The 18,777-nt window shown below is 36.4% G+C and overlaps 2 protein-coding genes across 4 annotated transcripts in view; one reads left to right on the top strand and one right to left on the bottom strand.

Annotated features, from left to right (window-relative positions):
* The window catches only part of USP24 (ubiquitin specific peptidase 24), an 87,138-nt gene extending 76,330 nt beyond the window's left edge, over positions 1-10,808 (top strand). For 2 of the 3 annotated variants that reach the window (XM_039320022.1, XM_039320023.1), the window contains exons 57-67: positions 1,426-1,518; positions 2,249-2,351; positions 2,505-2,626; positions 2,869-2,982; positions 3,534-3,599; positions 4,091-4,157; positions 5,096-5,174; positions 5,822-5,897; positions 6,126-6,212; positions 6,795-6,905; positions 8,789-10,808. In XM_039320022.1, the coding sequence (XP_039175956.1) occupies positions 1,426-1,518; positions 2,249-2,351; positions 2,505-2,626; positions 2,869-2,982; positions 3,534-3,599; positions 4,091-4,157; positions 5,096-5,174; positions 5,822-5,897; positions 6,126-6,212; positions 6,795-6,905; positions 8,789-8,851 (981 nt within the window). In that variant the 3' untranslated portion in view covers positions 8,852-10,808. Of the gene's footprint in view, positions 1-1,425; positions 1,519-2,248; positions 2,352-2,504; positions 2,627-2,868; positions 2,983-3,533; positions 3,600-4,090; positions 4,158-5,095; positions 5,175-5,821; positions 5,898-6,125; positions 6,213-6,794; positions 6,906-7,644; positions 7,721-8,788 lie in introns of all 3 variants that reach the window. The other variant, XM_039320024.1, reaches the window with a different exon arrangement.
* Positions 10,228-18,777, bottom strand: part of PCSK9 (proprotein convertase subtilisin/kexin type 9) — a 29,179-nt gene continuing 20,629 nt past the window's right edge. The window contains exons 9-12 of the mRNA XM_039320025.1: positions 16,407-16,555; positions 16,077-16,257; positions 15,279-15,460; positions 10,228-14,679 (exon numbers count right to left, since the gene is read on the bottom strand). Of these exons, the coding sequence (XP_039175959.1) occupies positions 14,479-14,679; positions 15,279-15,460; positions 16,077-16,257; positions 16,407-16,555 (713 nt within the window). The 3' untranslated portion in view covers positions 10,228-14,478. The remainder of the gene's footprint in view (positions 14,680-15,278; positions 15,461-16,076; positions 16,258-16,406; positions 16,556-18,777) is intronic.

Raw genomic sequence — 18,777 nt, forward strand, 5'->3', positions numbered from 1 at the left:
TCTTCCAAGTTTTCGGACTCGCGCTGAAGCCCATCCTTAGAGAACTTCTCTCTAGCGGAGTGTGTGCTTTGGGCTATTCTGTGTGTGCTATTTATATGGTGCCTGTTGTGTGTGGCTTTTTAGATGTTGATTGGGGTGTTGATGGCTGGCTATTAAGTCGTTGGCTGTGCTGCACTACTATTGACTGAGGAGGGGCCGTTTCCCAAGCTTTAAGTTCCTTGAGGATAGGGCAGTGATGGCGAACCTTTTAGAGACCGAGTGCTCAAGCTGCAACCCAAAACCCACTTATGCATTGTCGGGTGCCGAGTGGGTGTGGCCCATTGGCTGCGTGTGGCCCATTGGGTGGATGTGGCTGTGGTGGTAACGGCAGACTGGGTGGGACTAAAAAGTTCAATCAATCAATTCCAACTTTGCAAGATCTTTTTTTTTCCCGCAAGAAGTTGAAATTGACTGATTGAACCCTTTTTTTTTTTTTTTTTTTTTGCACACAGCAGCGGAGGCCTAAAGCGAAAAGGTTTTATAAAACCCAGCTGAAGGCCTAGGACTGGGGCGATGGCGCGCGTGCCCACAGAGAGGGCTCTGCGTGCCACTTCTGGCACCCGTGCCATAGGTTCGCCACCACTGGGATAGGGGCTCCAGCAGGAGTCCGAAAGCTCAGAAGACTAAACCTCTGGTCCCGGTGACTGACCCAGATTGGATCCTACAGAAGGGGATTATCTGAGCCTTTTCAATCAGGATTCAGGCCTAGATATGGTAGTGAGACAACATTGGCTGTGCTTGTTGATGACTTCTGATGGGATAGGGGTAGAGCATCCATCCTGGCCCTCCTTGATCTTTTTGAGGCTTTCTGTACCATCAGTCATGATATTATTTTAGGGTGGCTCAAGGGGTTAGAGTGGGAGATAACATGTTACAGTGGTTCTCCTCCTTTCTCCAGGACCAGTTCCAGTTGATATTGGAAAGGAAGCAGATTTCTTTTTGAGCCTAAGAATTTAAAGTAGTCTGAAGACGTACAGGCATTAACCTCATCTTGTACTGTTGATGCTGTTTCAAATGCCACCCTTTGCTATTCTTTGCACAGTAGTTCACAGAACAGTATAATAAGTAGATTTTAGTTATAGGCGCTATATTATAATTACCTCTTAATTGTTATGTTACAGTTCTTGCAGATCAATTGCAATGATCTCTTATTATTGAGCTAATGGCGGGGGGACCCAAAGGAAAAAAGCAAAGTAAAAATTCCCAGATACTTTGGTGTCATAGAACCATTCAAAGTCTGGAGATCAACATAGTTAAATGTAATGAAATAAGTTTCAAGAAGCATTTCACAGTAGATGCTTGATCAATAATAAATAACGTTTAGCCTTTTTGTGCGGTCTCTCCATGCTTTCTAGCATATAACCCTCTTTTTCCTGTCTTTTACAGCAGGGTATAAGAGCCTGTGACCTCCTCCTCAGGCATAGTGCCTTGAGTCATATGATCCGCTTCCTTCTTGGTCCCAACCGGCAGAATAACCAGGTATGAACGTAGAGATAACACTTCAGTCTCTGAGAGAGCGTGTGGCTTAGTCTAGTTCATAAGCTTAGTAGTAAATCTAATTGTTGGGACTTTGTGAAGACCCATTCACTCTGCAGGCTTTGCCACAATCACTGCTTCTTTTGAATGCAGGAAGACTGCAAAAATAGTAATAATATTGTTTTTCCCCAAGAACGGCAATGTCCCCTGCAATTACAGCTTCTGTTCATTCAGAAGTAGCCCCTAACTAGGAAAGTATGACAGCTGTTTGGCCTAAATTACCTCTAACTGCCAATTATGGGACTGTCAGATAAATGTGATTCAGCACAGTTAAACTTGAATGATTCTGAATGTCTACTTCTTGAACTATCCCTTTATGCCCGTGAATGGGATTTTCAGTCAGGTGTTGACAGTTTAAGGAAATACATAGCTTGGAAACTGGCTATGCTAGAAAGTCTAATCTAGCTGCCTTTCAGCCTGCCCATTCTCTTGGAACTATTTGGAGTTTCAGGATGATATAGCTTACGCTCATCTTGAATAGAGAACGACTGCTACTTATTTAGGCTGTGGTAGCTTTTTTCATCCCTCACAGTCACCAAATCACTCTGAAAGCATGCTCTTGCCATTCAGCCTGGCTGAACCTGTCTTTGATAATATGCCTTTATGAATGAAAAGATACATTAAAGGAGCTATTAGTGCTTATATGATGCTTGGTATATTCTTAACAAAACAGAACCGCAGGTGGAGTTCGGCACAAGCCCGGGAATTTGGCTTTCTCCATAATACTGTGGCACTGTTTGTCTTGCATTCGGATGTCTCCTCACAGAGGAATGTAGGTAAGTCTTCCCAGTTTTTCTTGATGATCCTAGCTAGATGGCCGTGTGTTATAGCTGCAGTATGTTTGCCACCCCAGATAATTTTTAAATTATTATTTATCGTCAGTGTTTCTCAGGACCAAGTGTAGTTTTATATTTATACTTCCTTTACAGCTCCTGGTTTGTTTGCTCTGCATTCGCCCCTTAGCATTACTACTTCAGGGCCACTCCTGGCCCTTCATGAAGAAGTAGAAGCTTTGATATTCCTATCTGAGGGGAAGCCTTATTTAATGGAGGTAAACATCTATTTTACATTTATTTTATGATGGGTTAAATATAATACTAAATGAAAGCTTTAATCAAGTTGGTCTAAATCCAGTCTCACAACATTGTTTAGAAGTGATGTTATTACAACTACAATACTGTATCCGAAATTGTGAAGAGATACCAAATAAGTATGTAATGAAATGCTTGTTAAGTTGTGCTATCTACTGATTTTTTTAAATAATAATAATAATCCTCTGTTCTTCTTTCAAAGGTGATGCATGCTTTAAGGGAGCTAACTGGATCACTCTCGACCCTTATTGAGATGGTGGTCTACTGCTGCTTTTGCAATGAGCACTTTTCCCTTACCATGTTGCATTTCATCAAGGTAAATTTTTGTAATAAATGTTCAAGACATGAATTGTTCTAGAATTGACAGCCAGTTCCTGAGGCACTGATTTAACTATATGCATTCTGCTGTAGAAATTTTAGTTTCCATTGTGTTGGCAACTGCTTATTCCTTCTGAATCTAAGGACTGATACACATTTTAGTTTTCAGTGCTATTACTTTTAGGAGTTACAAAATGTCTATGATTTCTTATTCTTCCATATATATTGCACCAATGTACAGTATATATCCATAGCTTGTAGGCTTGAAAATATTTTTTTCTTAAAATTTCCATTTTTACATAAACCACTCTTGCTATCTATTCTTTAGTATCCCAGACAAATGCTTTTCAGAAAAAATTCCACAGCTTAAAAAAAATTATGTCGGAATGAGTTGTAATGAATGTAATGTAATGTATTGAAATGTATATCATTACTTTCTGAGATAACAAAAATATCTATGAATCTTTTAGAAAGAATGTTTCTAAAATGTAAATAAATAGTTTGCCTGTGTACATTCTACTTGCCTGTATTTATATTTTTGGCTTGCAGAATCAACTGGAGACAGCTCCACCTCATGAGCTGAAGAATATTTTCCATCTCTTACATGAGATATTGGTAAGTAGTAGGATAAAAAGTGAAACCTCCCTCATGTCAAGCTTGCCTCTGTTGTTCTTGGAAACAGTGCTGAATGGGTATGCTATTGAACTTAGTACTAAAGCCTTTGATTTTATTCTCAGCACTTTAAAATATACATAAAAATGCCCCCCAAAATTAAGTCGATGTCTCTACATATTAGGACCTAATTTATAAATGCCATATATTTTAGTGACTTTTAAATTATACTTTGGTAGCTATGTAGCTGTGAATAATGTTAAAATTTTGTCTGTTTTTTATTATCTGGCTTGACACAGCATTCTGCTTAAGCCAAAAAGATTATGTTCTCTTCTAATTGCTTTCAGTAGAAACTGTGCACCACACGCCTCAGTGTAACTGATTAAGTGTGATAAACTTTTTTATTTAATCATATCTCTTGTTTAAGCAGACTTGAACTGTTGTTGGATTTAGATTCAGCGTAGCTTAGCCTAACTTTCTCTGTTGTTTCACAGATTATTGAAGATCCTTTACAAATAGAGAGGATCAAATTTGCATTTGAGACTGAAAATGGATTGCTGGGTTAGTACCGCTGCATAGAATTAGTAACTGTGTTTCAGAGAAAAGTGCAATGAATCCCCAAAAGATACAGTATTTTTTAAATACCAAGAGACTTTAGTTATACTGGTGCTTCTGGCTGTAGACATTGTAAGAAGAAACCCATGTTATTCTTTGAGATGGATAAAAATCAGGAGACTGGCAGCAGCTTTTCTAATTCTTTTTATAAAATTTTAATAACATTTGTTAGTTGGGAAAAAGTACACCAGACTCCTGATGTTTAAATACTTGAGAAATCACTTTGAAATAAAGAAAAGTTTTGAAAGTCTCTATATGCATAGAAGAATTTCTTTAGAAGTATTCAGAAAAAGAATTTAGAAATAAAATATATAATTCAAGAATATTGTGTGAGATGAGCAACCATATAAATATGATTTATGCAAATGTAAATAAACTCCTAAGGAGCTATTTCTCTCATTATGATAGCAGTTGATTCATATACAGTATTTTGGGGCATTTTGATTACTGCAACTTAAGTACATGATATCGGAGAAATAAAAGATTATAAATTCAGGCTATGTTACAGATTTAAAATATCTGCAACTTATTTGCTAACATTTATTTTGCTCTATATTAATCTTTAAAAAGAATTATTTTGTGAATAAAAGATAATGAGCCATAGCCTAAATTCAGACATTGGCAAGCTGATTAAAAAGCAGCTTGGTTTGGCATGATATCTAAATGTAAAATCATACCTAATGTCATGGTCTGCATCAATTAATGCACTATGAAATGGAGTTTAATTGTGAACATGCAAAGATACGTTGAAATAAAATGGAAGATTTAAAAGAGCTGTAAACTGTGCTTGACACATTAGCATTGAGACTGTGTGTATAATCTGTTTGCTCAAGATAGTGACTACTTTTAGAAATTATTTTTGTTTTCATACCCTCTGTTAACAGCCCTGATGCATCATAGTAACCATGTGGACAGTAGTCGTTGCTATCAGTGTGTCAAATTCTTAGTCACACTTGCTCAAAAGTAAGTATGTAGTAAAAATGAAAAACGATGCTATTCATGCCAGGTTATACACTCTTAATAAACTAGGATGTGGATGACATTTTAAATATCTTTTGTATCAAACTCAAAGCCAGGTGCAAAGGTTGGAGTGTTCTAGCTATAGAAAACAATGGGAGTAGCAGTTAACTCCCATTCTCTGTAATTTAGATAATGAAATATTAGCATTGCCAGAGTAACTGATACTGATTAGCCAACATACAGAAATATTGGTGAAAGAAGCAATATTAACAAACCATTAAAAAGAATTGGGGGGAAATATTCTCATAGGAAAGCCTTGGGATGGGAAAAAAAACCAGCATGAAGAAACACTCTGTAAATCTCAACAGAAAAAGGCCCACAGAGAGGACACTTTTAGTAAAACATAGGCTTGTAAATAGCCATGTGTTAATGTGAAGCTACAACTATTGCTAATATCCTTTCAAAATATTTTATCCTCCTTGCTTTGATTTGGCAGCAAAGTCAGAATTCACATAGTAAATACCAAGAATTATTTCTATATGACCAGAAAGGGAACCTCTTGTAAATTGGAATAATTTAAAAAGAAGAGGGAACATAATCCTTTAATATCTCAGATACATAATTTTCATAATTTCTCTTCTCTCTTAAAGATGCCCTGCTGCTAAAGATTATTTTAAGGAGAATTCTCATCATTGGAGTTGGGCTGTTCAGTGGCTTCAAATAAAGGTAATACTTATTGTTAAAAAAACAAATATATACAGGTACAATGTAATTCAGTGTTATTTAGTCTCAATAAATCCTCTTCCTGGTGTTCAGAAGTTTCTTCAGTGGGTCAATAGTGAGGAAGAGGGAGCAGGAATTTTTTTCTTTTTGGAACTGATTTCCTTTTGAAATCCAATCCAGTAACAATTTGCTGTTTGATTTTCATTAATTAGTACTTTCACATTTTTCTAGATGTCTGAACATTATTGGGCTCCACAAAGTAATATATCCAATGAAACCTCAACTGCCAAAACCTTTCAGCGGACTATTTCTGCACAGGTCAGTGAAACTGGTTGTAAATTTATTGCATTTTTGTTCCTGTTACATTAAGAATAGCAGTTATTTTTTTTAAACACCCAGATGAACCAAAAGGATTTTGCTAAGCTTTTTTGTTCTTTATAGAATTAAGCATAGTAATTATATGGTATTTTGGGGGCTATGCATGCTTAGAAAATAATTTGGAGGAGCTGTTTCAGAAGATGGGGAGATAAGTACTTTAGTCCTTTAAAGTACTTTTAAAGCTTAGAGTATTTTAAAGCAGCTACATTTTAATGGGAATCATTAAAGCATCCAATTTTTGTCTGTCTCTTGAGATGGGGGGGGGTTACTCAGAAGATTGCTCTTCTTTTTGAAGCATGTACTCTAAACCATTGTCTGAATATGTACAGTGATACATAGATATTAAGGCTACCATGTGGGAATATTATAAATGAAATATTTTTTATTAATTTTTGGGTTGAAAGGAAAGATCAGTATATAGCTTGAATTCATTTCCAACTACTACATATCTTTTTTCCCAGTGACTTCCAATTGCATCTAAACACATTAGCTTAGCTTTTAGTTCTCACACTCTTCCTTCAGGACACACTGGCATATGCCACAGCCTTGCTGAATGAAAAAGATCAATCAGGAAGCAGTAATGGATCTGAGACCAGTCCGGCCAATGAGAATGGAGGCAGACATCTGCAACAGGTGCGTGGGATGGTTTTGTTTAGTCCGTGAGGTATATGCTTGACAAAAATCAAACAGCCTGTAAACCGTCTAGCAAAGAACCTATAGACATGGGAAACACCTTACTCCCAAGTTTTAAAAATTAGCCTCTTGTAGGGATTATGTATTATGTGCTGTGACTGAGAAGTGTGTATATTATCACTATTGCATCTATAATATACTATAATACAAAGAAAGGGTTTACATATATACAACAGTCATAATACTAAGCATAGATCTACTTATCCACTTCATAAAAAAAGACTTAGCCACCTCAACCAACACAAGACAGGGACGGTCTCTGGCCAGAAACAAAAACAATGATCAGTAGAAGTGGAGGGAGAAATGGAAAGATTGAAAGACTGAAGAACTATAAGTCCATCAGACACAAGCTGGAATAATAGGATAAAACCCCACGAATTTAGGAAAACAAAAGAGGACTATGCAAGAACCAAAAGAAGAAGCAAAACAAATGTCAGTTTCCTTCCCTCCAAATGAACTAAATAGATACTAATAGAATACAGGGTGTCAATCAGAACGTTTAGTGATTCTCAAATTTCTCTGAAGCCATTCCAAGGATTTTGATTCAGTGTAATACCTTCAATTAATGCAAAGATTCTGTTTGAAGGAATAATTGAAATCAAACTCTTTGAATTAATTCATCCATCTGAAGCGTCACATAGTCCTAATAATAGCTTACGTGATGTGCTTTGTTTTTAAGGCCCTATTGCCTTCAGTGGCAGGCCAGCGCTAAAGGAAATGGCGAACATGGGCAATATTCAAACATTACGTAGCAGGTAAAATGTCACAATATAGTCGTAGCAAGATTATATTATCAACATTGCACTGTATTTATATTCCATCTGTCCTGATAGTTCATGGTAGTGCTGATCTAATTTATATTGTATTTATTTCTAAACTAACCTTTGATGTAGTCAGTTTTGGAAGTATTTCCTTAGATGAAATTAACATTTCAAATTTTAAAATATTCAAATAAAAGCTCTATCAGTAGCAATCTCGTTAGTTCATTAAACTACATATGACAACATGGATTCTCTACCCAGAATGGCTAACAAGAAGACTTGTATATCTTTGCAATCTCCTGCTCATTTTCACCCCCAACTGGTATTAAGAGAGTTATCTCTGATTCTAGGTATGTTCTAAGGTCATCGTGACATGGAGCCATTGACAGATTTTGCCTTCCATAAATTGATTTAAGGGCCATATGTTCAGGGATATTGCTTTTTAATATAGCAAATCCCATACATACTTCCCTTTTAGTGCTCCTAATCATGGTGTGTCATGCTAGCCTAACACAGGTAGTCCTCATTTAACAACTGCAATTGGAACCAGCAATCCTGTTGCTATCTGTCAAGATCGTTCATATGATCCCACCTGATTTACGACATCAATTCCACTTTGGTCATTATGCACAAATCACCCATGGTTGCTGATCACATGACGGCAGCTTAAGACTTTCTGCCAGTTGCTCCATTAACTTTGCCTGTCTGAAGGTGGCTGTGAAAGTTGCAAATGGTGATCATGTTACTGCAGAACACTGTCCATTGTAAATGCACACCAGTTGCTATTGCTATCCCATGACCACCGGGACGCCACAACCATTGTACTATCATAAGTTTGAACAATTGCTAAACAGGGCAGTTATTAACCGAGGACTATCTATATTTCACATTCAGTCCATTCTGCTCCTTTCGTGAAAAATTACTTTCTGGTTTCCAAAAGGCAGTTGCTAAATGATGCATAAGGCTGCTACTGAAAAATCCCTTATAATACCTTCCAGCAATAACTAGTTGTTCAGTTTAAATAAAAGCATAAACTTTCTAATTCTTTTGTATTTTTAAAAGGGCTCGGTATCTCCCATGATGATTGGCGAACCTAAAAGTGACCTTGAAGATGTGGATACTTAATTGATGGCTGCAAACTGAAGGAGAAAAGCCGCTCTGAAGTGGAGAATACCCAGCGCCTTTGTGATATGGCTGGAATCCTTTTGTTTTCACTTTTAGAGGAAAAGAAAGTAAATGCTTTCAAAAGATCAGTAGGTACTTTGTAATGAGTTAAAAGTATTCTTCAGTGGAGAAGTTCCAGCATTAGGCTATGAAAGTCTCCCGGCATCTGCTCTGATTCTTATAAAGATGCTAGTTTAGGCATGAGTAAAACAAAACAAAACCCTGTCAAGATTCCACCCATTTAAGAACAGTTATCAAGTTATTGAAACTTTTATGTGAACATTTAATGAGTGAATGTAAAACTTTTGCTTTTCTGTGATGCTGCAAAACAAAAGAAAAATGAAAAAAAAAGACTTGGGTTTTATACGGAAGAAAAATCAGATTGCCTTTACGTATGAATGGCAAATTTTTAATCTTTTTTTGTTTGTTTATTTGTTTGAAAATATTGAATAGGAATATTCAAAATTATGTAAAAAAATGTGTGATTTACACTTGGCATTGTAAAATATTAGTTAAGAATAAATTTACACAAGGACTTTTGTATTTAATATGTCTCTAGGTAATTTGTATAGTGCTTTACATAAAGGGTTGTTTTTAAGAGAGCCCTTTTATGTAAGGATGATTATTCCTTATGGAATGGTTTTGGTACAAGTTAGTCTGGAATTGGTAACCTTTTTTCCTGATGCTGTGTGCTTAAAGGGTAAGAGCAATAAAAGAGCTTTGTTTATTCCAAGAATACATTTATGGCATCAGTAGGACTTTTTAGAAAATGATGAGTAAGTTTAACAAAAAAAAAAAGCACTTTAAGACAGAATTTTATTGCTGTTTGCCTCCTTAAATCATCCTTCTACTACTTGGAGACATATTGAATAAACCGTTGTGTTAATTATGTGATCTGCAATCATTTGCTTATACTTTTAAATTGAAAAAGTAGAAATTGGCTTTATATGATTACTGGAGTAAAGTAGGGACGTTTCAATTCTTAAAAAAATTTAACACAGGCAAAGGATTGCAAGCTGTTTTGCTTAGCTAGGCAGCACTTGAAATACAAGTGTAATTCTTTCATAACTGGAAACAAATTGAACTTAATATGAGTATGTTTTTGTTTACCCCGTGAAATCTCTTAAATTACTCTCAACACTTTTTTCCACACCAATTTTGAATCCCAGTTTCTTTTTTTTTTCCCCACATTTTTCTTCATTTGCTTTTCCTTTTTGTTGTGTTCAAGGATTTTGCCTTAATTTATACAATATACCATGCACATGAACTGGGGAGAGATGCTCAGAGTGCCTGGACAATTTGCCAAGTCAAAGGCACAAGCAGCCAAAAAGTGCCTCTTTTTTTTTTTTATTACTGTTACAAAAACTGAACTGGCACACAAATTACTTCACTGTTGTGCACTAGTTGTGAATATAACAGGTCATTTCACTGTTGCTGGAAATAGCTGCACATCTTCCAGTTGAAATTCTCTGCCATACGGGTGAGTCAGAGAAATACTCTTAACAATGACGCTTCAGTTGAATGTCTTCTCTGAAGATAACACTTTCAATGAAGTTAGCAGAACTCAGATATTTTATTAAGCCTTCAAACATTTTAATACAATGTTTTAAAATTTAGAATAAATGTTGTTCCTATCCCATCCTGACTGTGTTACCCTATCTTCCATTTAATTTAAATGAAAGTAAGTTATAGAGCTGACCTGAAGAGAAAGGCATTGGTCCAAAATCATTTAAATTTGCATTGTTTCCTATGGAAAAGGGGGTCTCATCCCAAATTGAAGCAGGGCATTTTTTCAGAATCACAAGATGATCTGTTCCACCGCTATACTTTCTAAAACCATTGCAAACTGTTTTCTGCTTCACTCCCAACTTGTAGAGAGTTAATGGCTATGGTTTCAAATACAATATTTGGTCAATTATTTGGCTTCCAGCTGTTATCACTTCAATTGGCTGAAGACTTTTTTTTAAAAGAAACATTTGCCATGCAAATTGTCACACATTTTATGTTGCAGTCTCTTTTACTGCCAGTACTTTTGGATGAAAAATGCATTTTATACATAATGTTCTCTAGCACTGGGGCAATTACAATTCTGTTGTGTCTTCTCATTGTGTACAGTTGTGTTTAACTAGTTCCCAAGGGAGTGAAAAATGGAAGGGAGAAGCCGTTTCCCTGAGGAAAAAAAAAACCCCGGTCAATGGAATAAAGCTTATCCCTCTCACCAAAAAAAGAAAAAGATGGCTGATTATTAAACTTAAAAAACAAGAGAGGTGTGGTGGCCTAGAGGTGGAGCTCTCACCTCACAATCGGGAGGCTGTGAGTTTGATCCTAGGTAACAGCCAATTTTTCTCTCTCTGGGCACAAAGAGAAAATATCTCCTGCAAACTCTACCCAGGTGTCAGGAAGGACATCTGGCCAGTAAACACTCAGCTCCACCCTGAGGGAAGGAATTACATGATCATTAAAGGGGGGGGGGGAAACAGCTGCTGTTTGGCTGGTTCATTTATCTAGCTCCTGTTCAATTAGAATTGGATGTTGGAGAATTTGAGAATCCAAAATCACCACTCAAAAATAGAATTATGAGAAAGTTATTTTCTGAATCTTACTTTGTCCTGTATGCATGACTCATTAGCATAAGGCTGCCCTGCTCTGAGGCTTTTTTTTTTTTCCTTCCAAACCAGATGCAAAATAGTTTGGAATCCTAGTAGGAAGATTACATTAATGTTCTGTCTTCTCCTATCTAGAGGAAATATGAAATATAATAGGGCAATAGCAATAGCACTTAAGACTTATATTCCCTTCCCATAGTGAAAGTCAGCATATTGCCCCCAATAATCCAGATCCTCATTTTACCAACTTCGGAAGGATGGAAGGCTAAATCAACCTTGAGCCCATCAGGATCAGACTCCTGGCTGTGGGCAAAGTTAGCTTGCAATCCTGCATTCTAACCACTGCGCCACCAGAACAATATCAGTATTTTATACAAAAGAGGTTTGAGAGTATTAAGGATATTTTTCATACCTATCTTCTATATGATCTGGTAACTTATATACCTCCTAAAGTATTTTGTTCTGCCACACCTTTTACAATGATAGCGCTTATGAGCTTGAATCTCTAATGAAAAAAACAAGATGTGATAAAAATTAGATTTTTTTCCTGTTCCCCTTTCCTTAAATATAATTGTAGAAAAATGCAGAGGAGGGTTTTAAGTACAGTTTCATAAATGCAGCCACATTAAAATTGTATGAAACTTTTATTTCAAAAAGAAATTGCTTTATAAAATGTTATATAAAACAGAATAAATAGATTCAGATAAAAATGTAAAATCTACAGTACAAAGAAATCTCAAGCAATTACAGTAGATAATAAATTTGAGTATGAACTTCAAAATAACATACCAAGAATCACATGCAGTTTATTCATGATTCGGTATTCTTTTTGCCCTTTCTAAAACAGAAATGCAACTTAGGCTGCAATCCAATACATATTTACTTTGAACTAAACTTAATATTTAAGAAAACATGTATATGGTCCCTTAGTTAAAAATATTTTTACCCAGTAATTGAGCATACACGATTAAAGATTCAGTTATATAGGCAGTTAAACATTTGGTAAGTGGGAAAGAGTTTTACATGAAATTAATAGCTTGCTTTGAAAAACCAACTTAAATGGTTGCTACCAAACACTTTATTAGGAAACTATACTGTTTGGTTACCCAGCGTTTACTTGGTTTCATAGTTGCCTTAAGGCCACTCATGCAGAAGTCCCTAAGTCTTCAGTGTTTTAAAAGCTTCAGGTTTGCTTGTATAAAACTATTCTTCATTGGTCCAGTGGAGCCCAGTGATAACCTTTTTTCAGCTACAGTTCCCAGTATTTTTCAGAATAAAAATCCTTATCGTAAGAAGATGGAGCTCAGAGTTATGCTTCAGTGATATGTAGGGGGCTAGTAGTTATCCACACTGATCCAGCCTCCTTAGAGAAAACTGATTGCTCTGATTTTTGCAGAGCTTCTTCCATTCATGGTTACAGAAACTAACAAAGTGAAATAAAAGAGGAGAAACTTCTGCTTCTTAAAAGTTGGTATAAGGATACAATAGGACAGGAGTGTTAAACTGCCGGCCTGCAGGCCGGTTGCATCATGCAGAGGCTGCGCCCATCCCAGCTCCAGCAATGCAAAAAAAGTTGCGATACGTCGTGACACGTCACGTGACGCAGTGAGTTTGACACCTGTGCAATATGATATAATCCTATTTCAGACTTGCTACAACACATTGTTAAGCAGTTTTGTATTATGGCACTGGAGAATGATGACAGAAAATAGTATAAACTAGATCCTAAACGGCCAACACTGTTTCAGGTTGAGAGTTGCAACTACCATAGAATAGCAAGAAGTGAGCAGAAGCAGGAGAAACATTTTCCAACTCTTATCAACTTGTATTTGAATACTGGTATATCTTATTTTATTGCGCTTTGCTTTATTCAACTTTGCACATACTGCATTTTTTTTTAACAAATTGAAAGCTTATGGCAACCCTGCATTGAACAGATCTGTTACCACCATTTTTCCAACAGCATTTGCTCATTAATAATAAAGGACCTTAATTAAGGTATGTACATTGTTTTTTAGACATAGTGCTATTTTACACATTTGATAAATTACAGTAGAGTGCAAACATAACTTACAAGCACTCAGGAAATACCCCACACACACACACCAAAAAATAGTGTGACTCACTTTATTGTAATATTTGCTGATCTGGAACCGAACCCACAATATCTCCCAGGTATGCCTTTTTCTTTTAAAAGTATTAAACAGTTAAATTGTATGTTTATGTTTAACTACAAAGGATACTGTTAATTGCACAGGGCCTCTAGAAGGAAGGGTTAAATGCAGCCCATGGTTTGTCTATGCTTGCTGCAAAATATTACCATACAACTTACTATATAAAAATACTCAAAAAACAGGAGGATATAATGATAATAGTATGCTCTGCAATTAATCTGCTATCCTGGGCAGATTTAAAGTATTAATACTTTCACTTTCTCCAGTTTTAAGCATCACTAATATGTACACAGAGGTTTCTAGTTATAGTTCAACCAATGAAAGGTTGTGACCAAGTTAAAGAATTACACAGAAACTGTTACCTTCTTCATCCTTCTGCCTGCTCTGCCCCACCCCCACCCCTAGCCTTCTATGCTATAAGCATAATGCATTGAACTAGTGGATGGTTAACAAAATAGATATTCTAAAAAGCCTGGAAGTCACTGATTGCAAATAAAAAGTTGGTGAAAAATTATGTATGCAGCTAATTGATCAAAGATATTTTACAAATGCAGCTTAATTGATATTATCGAGACAACAAAGACACCCATTTCTTGATGTTAACTATGGGAACGTTGCTAGAGGGATGATGTTTTGCACAACTGCAGCGTCTGAAATAGTTGTGCTAAGCTAAGGTTATCCCAAGCAATCCCAAGCTGTATTGGAGTTCTGCTCTAGGGACTACTGTGTTTACCAGTGTGACCCTATATGGCAATTGTCAAAATGTGTGGGTCTTTTGGATAGTTGAAGGGAGGAAAAGGTAGAATTGTCAGTTGTTACTGGAACTTTGCTTCTCCTCTTCTAAGAGCCTCTTTCTGCAGCAAATGGCAACTGCGGTTGCTCCTTTGCTTCCTGGACGGCTGAGTACAACGCAGGTGTTGTCCACTGAATATGCCCCAAGACTGTTGGAGCTAGGTGACTGGGCATTACATCCGGTTAGAGTCCAGCCATCATCACAGGTCTCCATCACCTGAGAAAAAGGAATAGAGGTTATTTTTAATCAACATACTGCTAAAATTCTCGTGTCTGTAATCTTTAACTGGGCAATCACCGGGCAAAACATTTTCAAAGTACCTCAAATGGGCTAACTTACAGAATGTATCCAAAATTCAGGACCCGTGACTCCCATGGAATTGAAATTTGGCAAATTTTATAAAGCATTTTATGACCCAGTACAAAATGTCATAAAACATTTCCTGTGGTCAACGGATGTTTATGCTCCTTTCAAGCAGATACGTCTTTGAATATCTCCCTGATTTTTTAAGAATTTTTCAAAGTACATTAGATCTCATTGTTGAAGGCACTGAGAAATCTGGGAAGGAAATATATCTGAAATTATGACCCAACAGGACACAGGTTTTCTTGTGCAAAACAAGAAAAGAGCAAGTCAATAAATAGGCAAACTGTATTGTGTGAACAGACAATCTCTTAACAGCCTTTCCCTGGCTACTCAGTGGCCGTGCAAAGGAATGCACAGAATCGTTTTCATCTTCATTAGAGCTTGCACTACTTAGGAAGCAAGTTATCAGACTAGACCGGGAGATGCCATCAAGAATGATATGCACATACCTTTGTTGGGTACTCCAGGGGAGGATGTCCCTGAACTTTGCACTCAAGGCTGGGTGCATGGCAGCAGAAAGCGTGCACGGTTGCTTCTCCTTGGCTTACACAGTGGGCCCACCTACTGTCCGCCTGGTGTACAGCATTGATGCCGCCACTGAGATCTCCATCCAGAGAATGAGTGCTGCAGCCTGCCAGTGTAGATCATATTAGGGCATTTTGTAAAAAAATTCACTGAAGTATATACATGGCTATCACTGTTAACTAAGGATTCTGTTTTGTGTACATTACTATAAGATTAGAAAACAAATGGCGGTACATCCCTCAGTCTTTGTATTCTCACATGCAAAACAAAAAAAACAAAAAATCCTTAGGAAAGGGAAAATGGAACTACCAACTTCGGTTTTCAAATTTTGCAAAGTGTTCAAAAAATACTTTAACATTTTCACAGTGGACCAGATGGGAAATGGCAGGCATTTAGCACAAGACAAATGGGGAGCCAGATGAAAGTGGAACCCGGATCAGCTTTATCATTAAGAAGTTTTAGGTGGACATTTATGGTGGGAAATGCTAGAAGATGGTGGGAAGCAGGAACTGTAACTTTTTTCTTCTTTTGTGCTACTAAAGCTGGTCTCTGCCAATAGCATACCATTAGCCACACAATCTGATATGCTCTTAATATTTTATGCATACAAGACCTATTTTAGTGCAGATCCCATTTGCTATAATACAACTTGTACATAAACATATCTCCACATCATAAATTTTACTTTTTTAGTTACTATCATCAGAGCTGTCATAGCATACCTGTCAAAACATGGCTATCTTTGATGCAGGTAACACTTTTCATGGCCGTGCCCTCTGTGGTCTGTGAATGGCTATTAACCTGGCAGTCAGCCTTGGGCCAAATGCAACACCTAGCTATGGCATAGACACCTTGGCCTCGAAATCTGTTGAGAGCCACACACTCCTTCTTGCCTCCATTATCCTAGTATTTAAGGAAAAGAAAAAGAAATGAGAATAAGACACTGAGAATGGCATCAAATCTGATTTTCATATCTGGCTGAGATGCAGATCTGTGTATAAAATTAATTAAAATTAAATAGCAAACTATACCATCTTGCCTTTAAACATTACCTCAATGTGCTCCCCTCGCCATTTGCCATCCTTTGATAAACTTGAGCAGCTGAACATGTCTTCGTAGCTGTTGCATTGGGCAACAGCTGTTGCTGCACTAGTTGAGTCAGACAAGGAAGACCACACAGAGCGACAGTACAGTTGTTCCTCTGAAAGAGAGTCACTAATGGTCACTGTTAAGGACTAGCAGAATCCCATTTGTTTAGGACTATCTCCAGGCTTTATGATTTCTGTAGTTCAACCATTTGGAAAGATCCTACCTTTGAAAAATACATTGCGCTAACACACATAATTGACTGAATAAACCTCAAACCAGAGGTGCTGAAGTTTGAAAAATACCTTCTTTGTGCTTGAATTATTTTAACTTTGAAAACCCTGAAATAAAGGCAGGAATTAGCGTGCTAAGCCTCCCCCCAAAAAAACATTTTTCAAACACCAAAGAACGTTTCACCTTCTAGAGTAGGTAGAGAGAATGGCTTTGAAGAACATATGGAACATCCACAAACAAGCTAACAATTAGATAAATGAAGCTTGAGTCCAAGCCAAGGAAATAATTTGAAAACCACCTGAGAGTTTCCCGCCTCATGAAGATAGAAGAGGGAGGGAAGATGGCATATTCAGATTTGCAAGATTCTGCTGCTAAAGCTGTTCTGCTAGAAGTAGCTTAGAACTGCATGGTGTCTGTTTCATAGACTGGCGTACCTGATGACATCTGGTGACATTACTATACCACAGACATATCCCCGATGATCTCCGAGAAGGGACTGATGGCAAAAATTGAAAAGATTGGTCATTCTTGCCATAAAACAAGAATTAAAAATTGCAAAGACTGAGTGAAGTTCATGAATAAAACAAAATTGGCTATTTGGAGGGATTAGATTAGATTAGATTAGATTAGATTAGATTTCTGCCTATCTAGCAAATATGCTTACATTTAAGTTACAAATGTTGATTAACAGTAAAATAGATACAAAAAGGTTAATAGTTTAAAAAACTAGTGAAAGAGATGTCAATAGATTTTCTAATGAGAGAGAATGGGGCCAAATACATATAGTGCAACACAATTTGGACTTGATAAATGTGTGATCACATTTGCAGTAAAGAAATTAAATTAATTAACTCACAAGATACTCAACTTTTAAGTTACACAAGCATCAAAGGGCTAGCACTTAAGTGAGCTTATAAATATCTGGGAAATTTGGAAACATCAGATAGTTTGTACAACAAATAAATAAATATAAATACTATAAGTTCAAATTAATGCAGATGGGTAAAGAAAATCCTAAAATCTCACCAAAATCGTTGAATCAGACAATTCATAAGCAATATCAATAATCAGATCTATTACAGGAATACTGAACCATGTTAATCTTGATCAGCAAATCAGAAAATTAATGCTTATAAATAATGCCCTATATCCTCATATTGTTATTGACAGATTTTTTTCCCAAGAAAAACTGGTGGGCTAGCACCGATTAAAGGTAAAATAAAGAACAAAAATAAAGCTTAATGATTACATCAAGACAATAACAAAGCTTTATTGAATTAATCTCAGAAATAAAGGCTATTTGAGGAAATGGAATCTCAGTGACTATAAAAAGCAACAGTTTGAAATGAGGTTAGAAAATTGGAAAAACAAAGTAATATCTTCCTTGAAAGATATTGAAAGAAAATTAGACAACAGTAAAACATGACAGTGGCTTAAGGATGAAGTATTTTAAAAAGGAAGCATTGTAAAAAGAACGCTTTTTATTGCTCAAGAACAAGCATTAAGTACAAATGTTATCAAAATAAAAGTAGAAAAGATCAGTTTAGATAGTAAATGCTAGTTGTGCCAAGGAAGACGATTACAAAAAAGGCATAGTTGAATTGGGAAGATATCACTGGCATTTTGGTCAAGAGTACAAATTCACCATCAATTCAGAATTTCTGGAAACATAAAATTGCAGATAACATCACAGGGCAAAAAAATTATGATACTTAAAATTCAGACTGATCAACTCTTTGAACATAGTGCACACCCCTTTACTGTCTAAATTTGGAACAACTTACAACAGACCGATCACAACCAATAGTATTGTTGGGTTCCTCCTCATACACAGACATTACCCTTACCATGTCCAAGTTCTTGGGCAGACTTCAAATCATGAAGAATATGCTATTATACATGATTAGTGGAATAAGAATTATTCCTGCAACCAACATCTTTAGTAAAAATTCTTTTCACTTCAATCAACTGGAGTCTAGAGTCTGCTTTCCTAAATGATTGTTTTGGGGAAGGTCTGACAGCTTATTTTTAGCGACTTCTAGTGATGGAATTTTTACTAAAGATGTTGGTTACAGGAAGATGAGGAGGAAATTGAAGTTCCCG

Source organism: Crotalus tigris, unplaced genomic scaffold (genome assembly GCF_016545835.1).
Source record: "Crotalus tigris isolate CLP2741 ecotype Arizona unplaced genomic scaffold, ASM1654583v1 scf7180000023617.9722795, whole genome shotgun sequence".
Classification (NCBI taxonomy): Eukaryota; Metazoa; Chordata; class Lepidosauria; order Squamata; family Viperidae; genus Crotalus; species Crotalus tigris.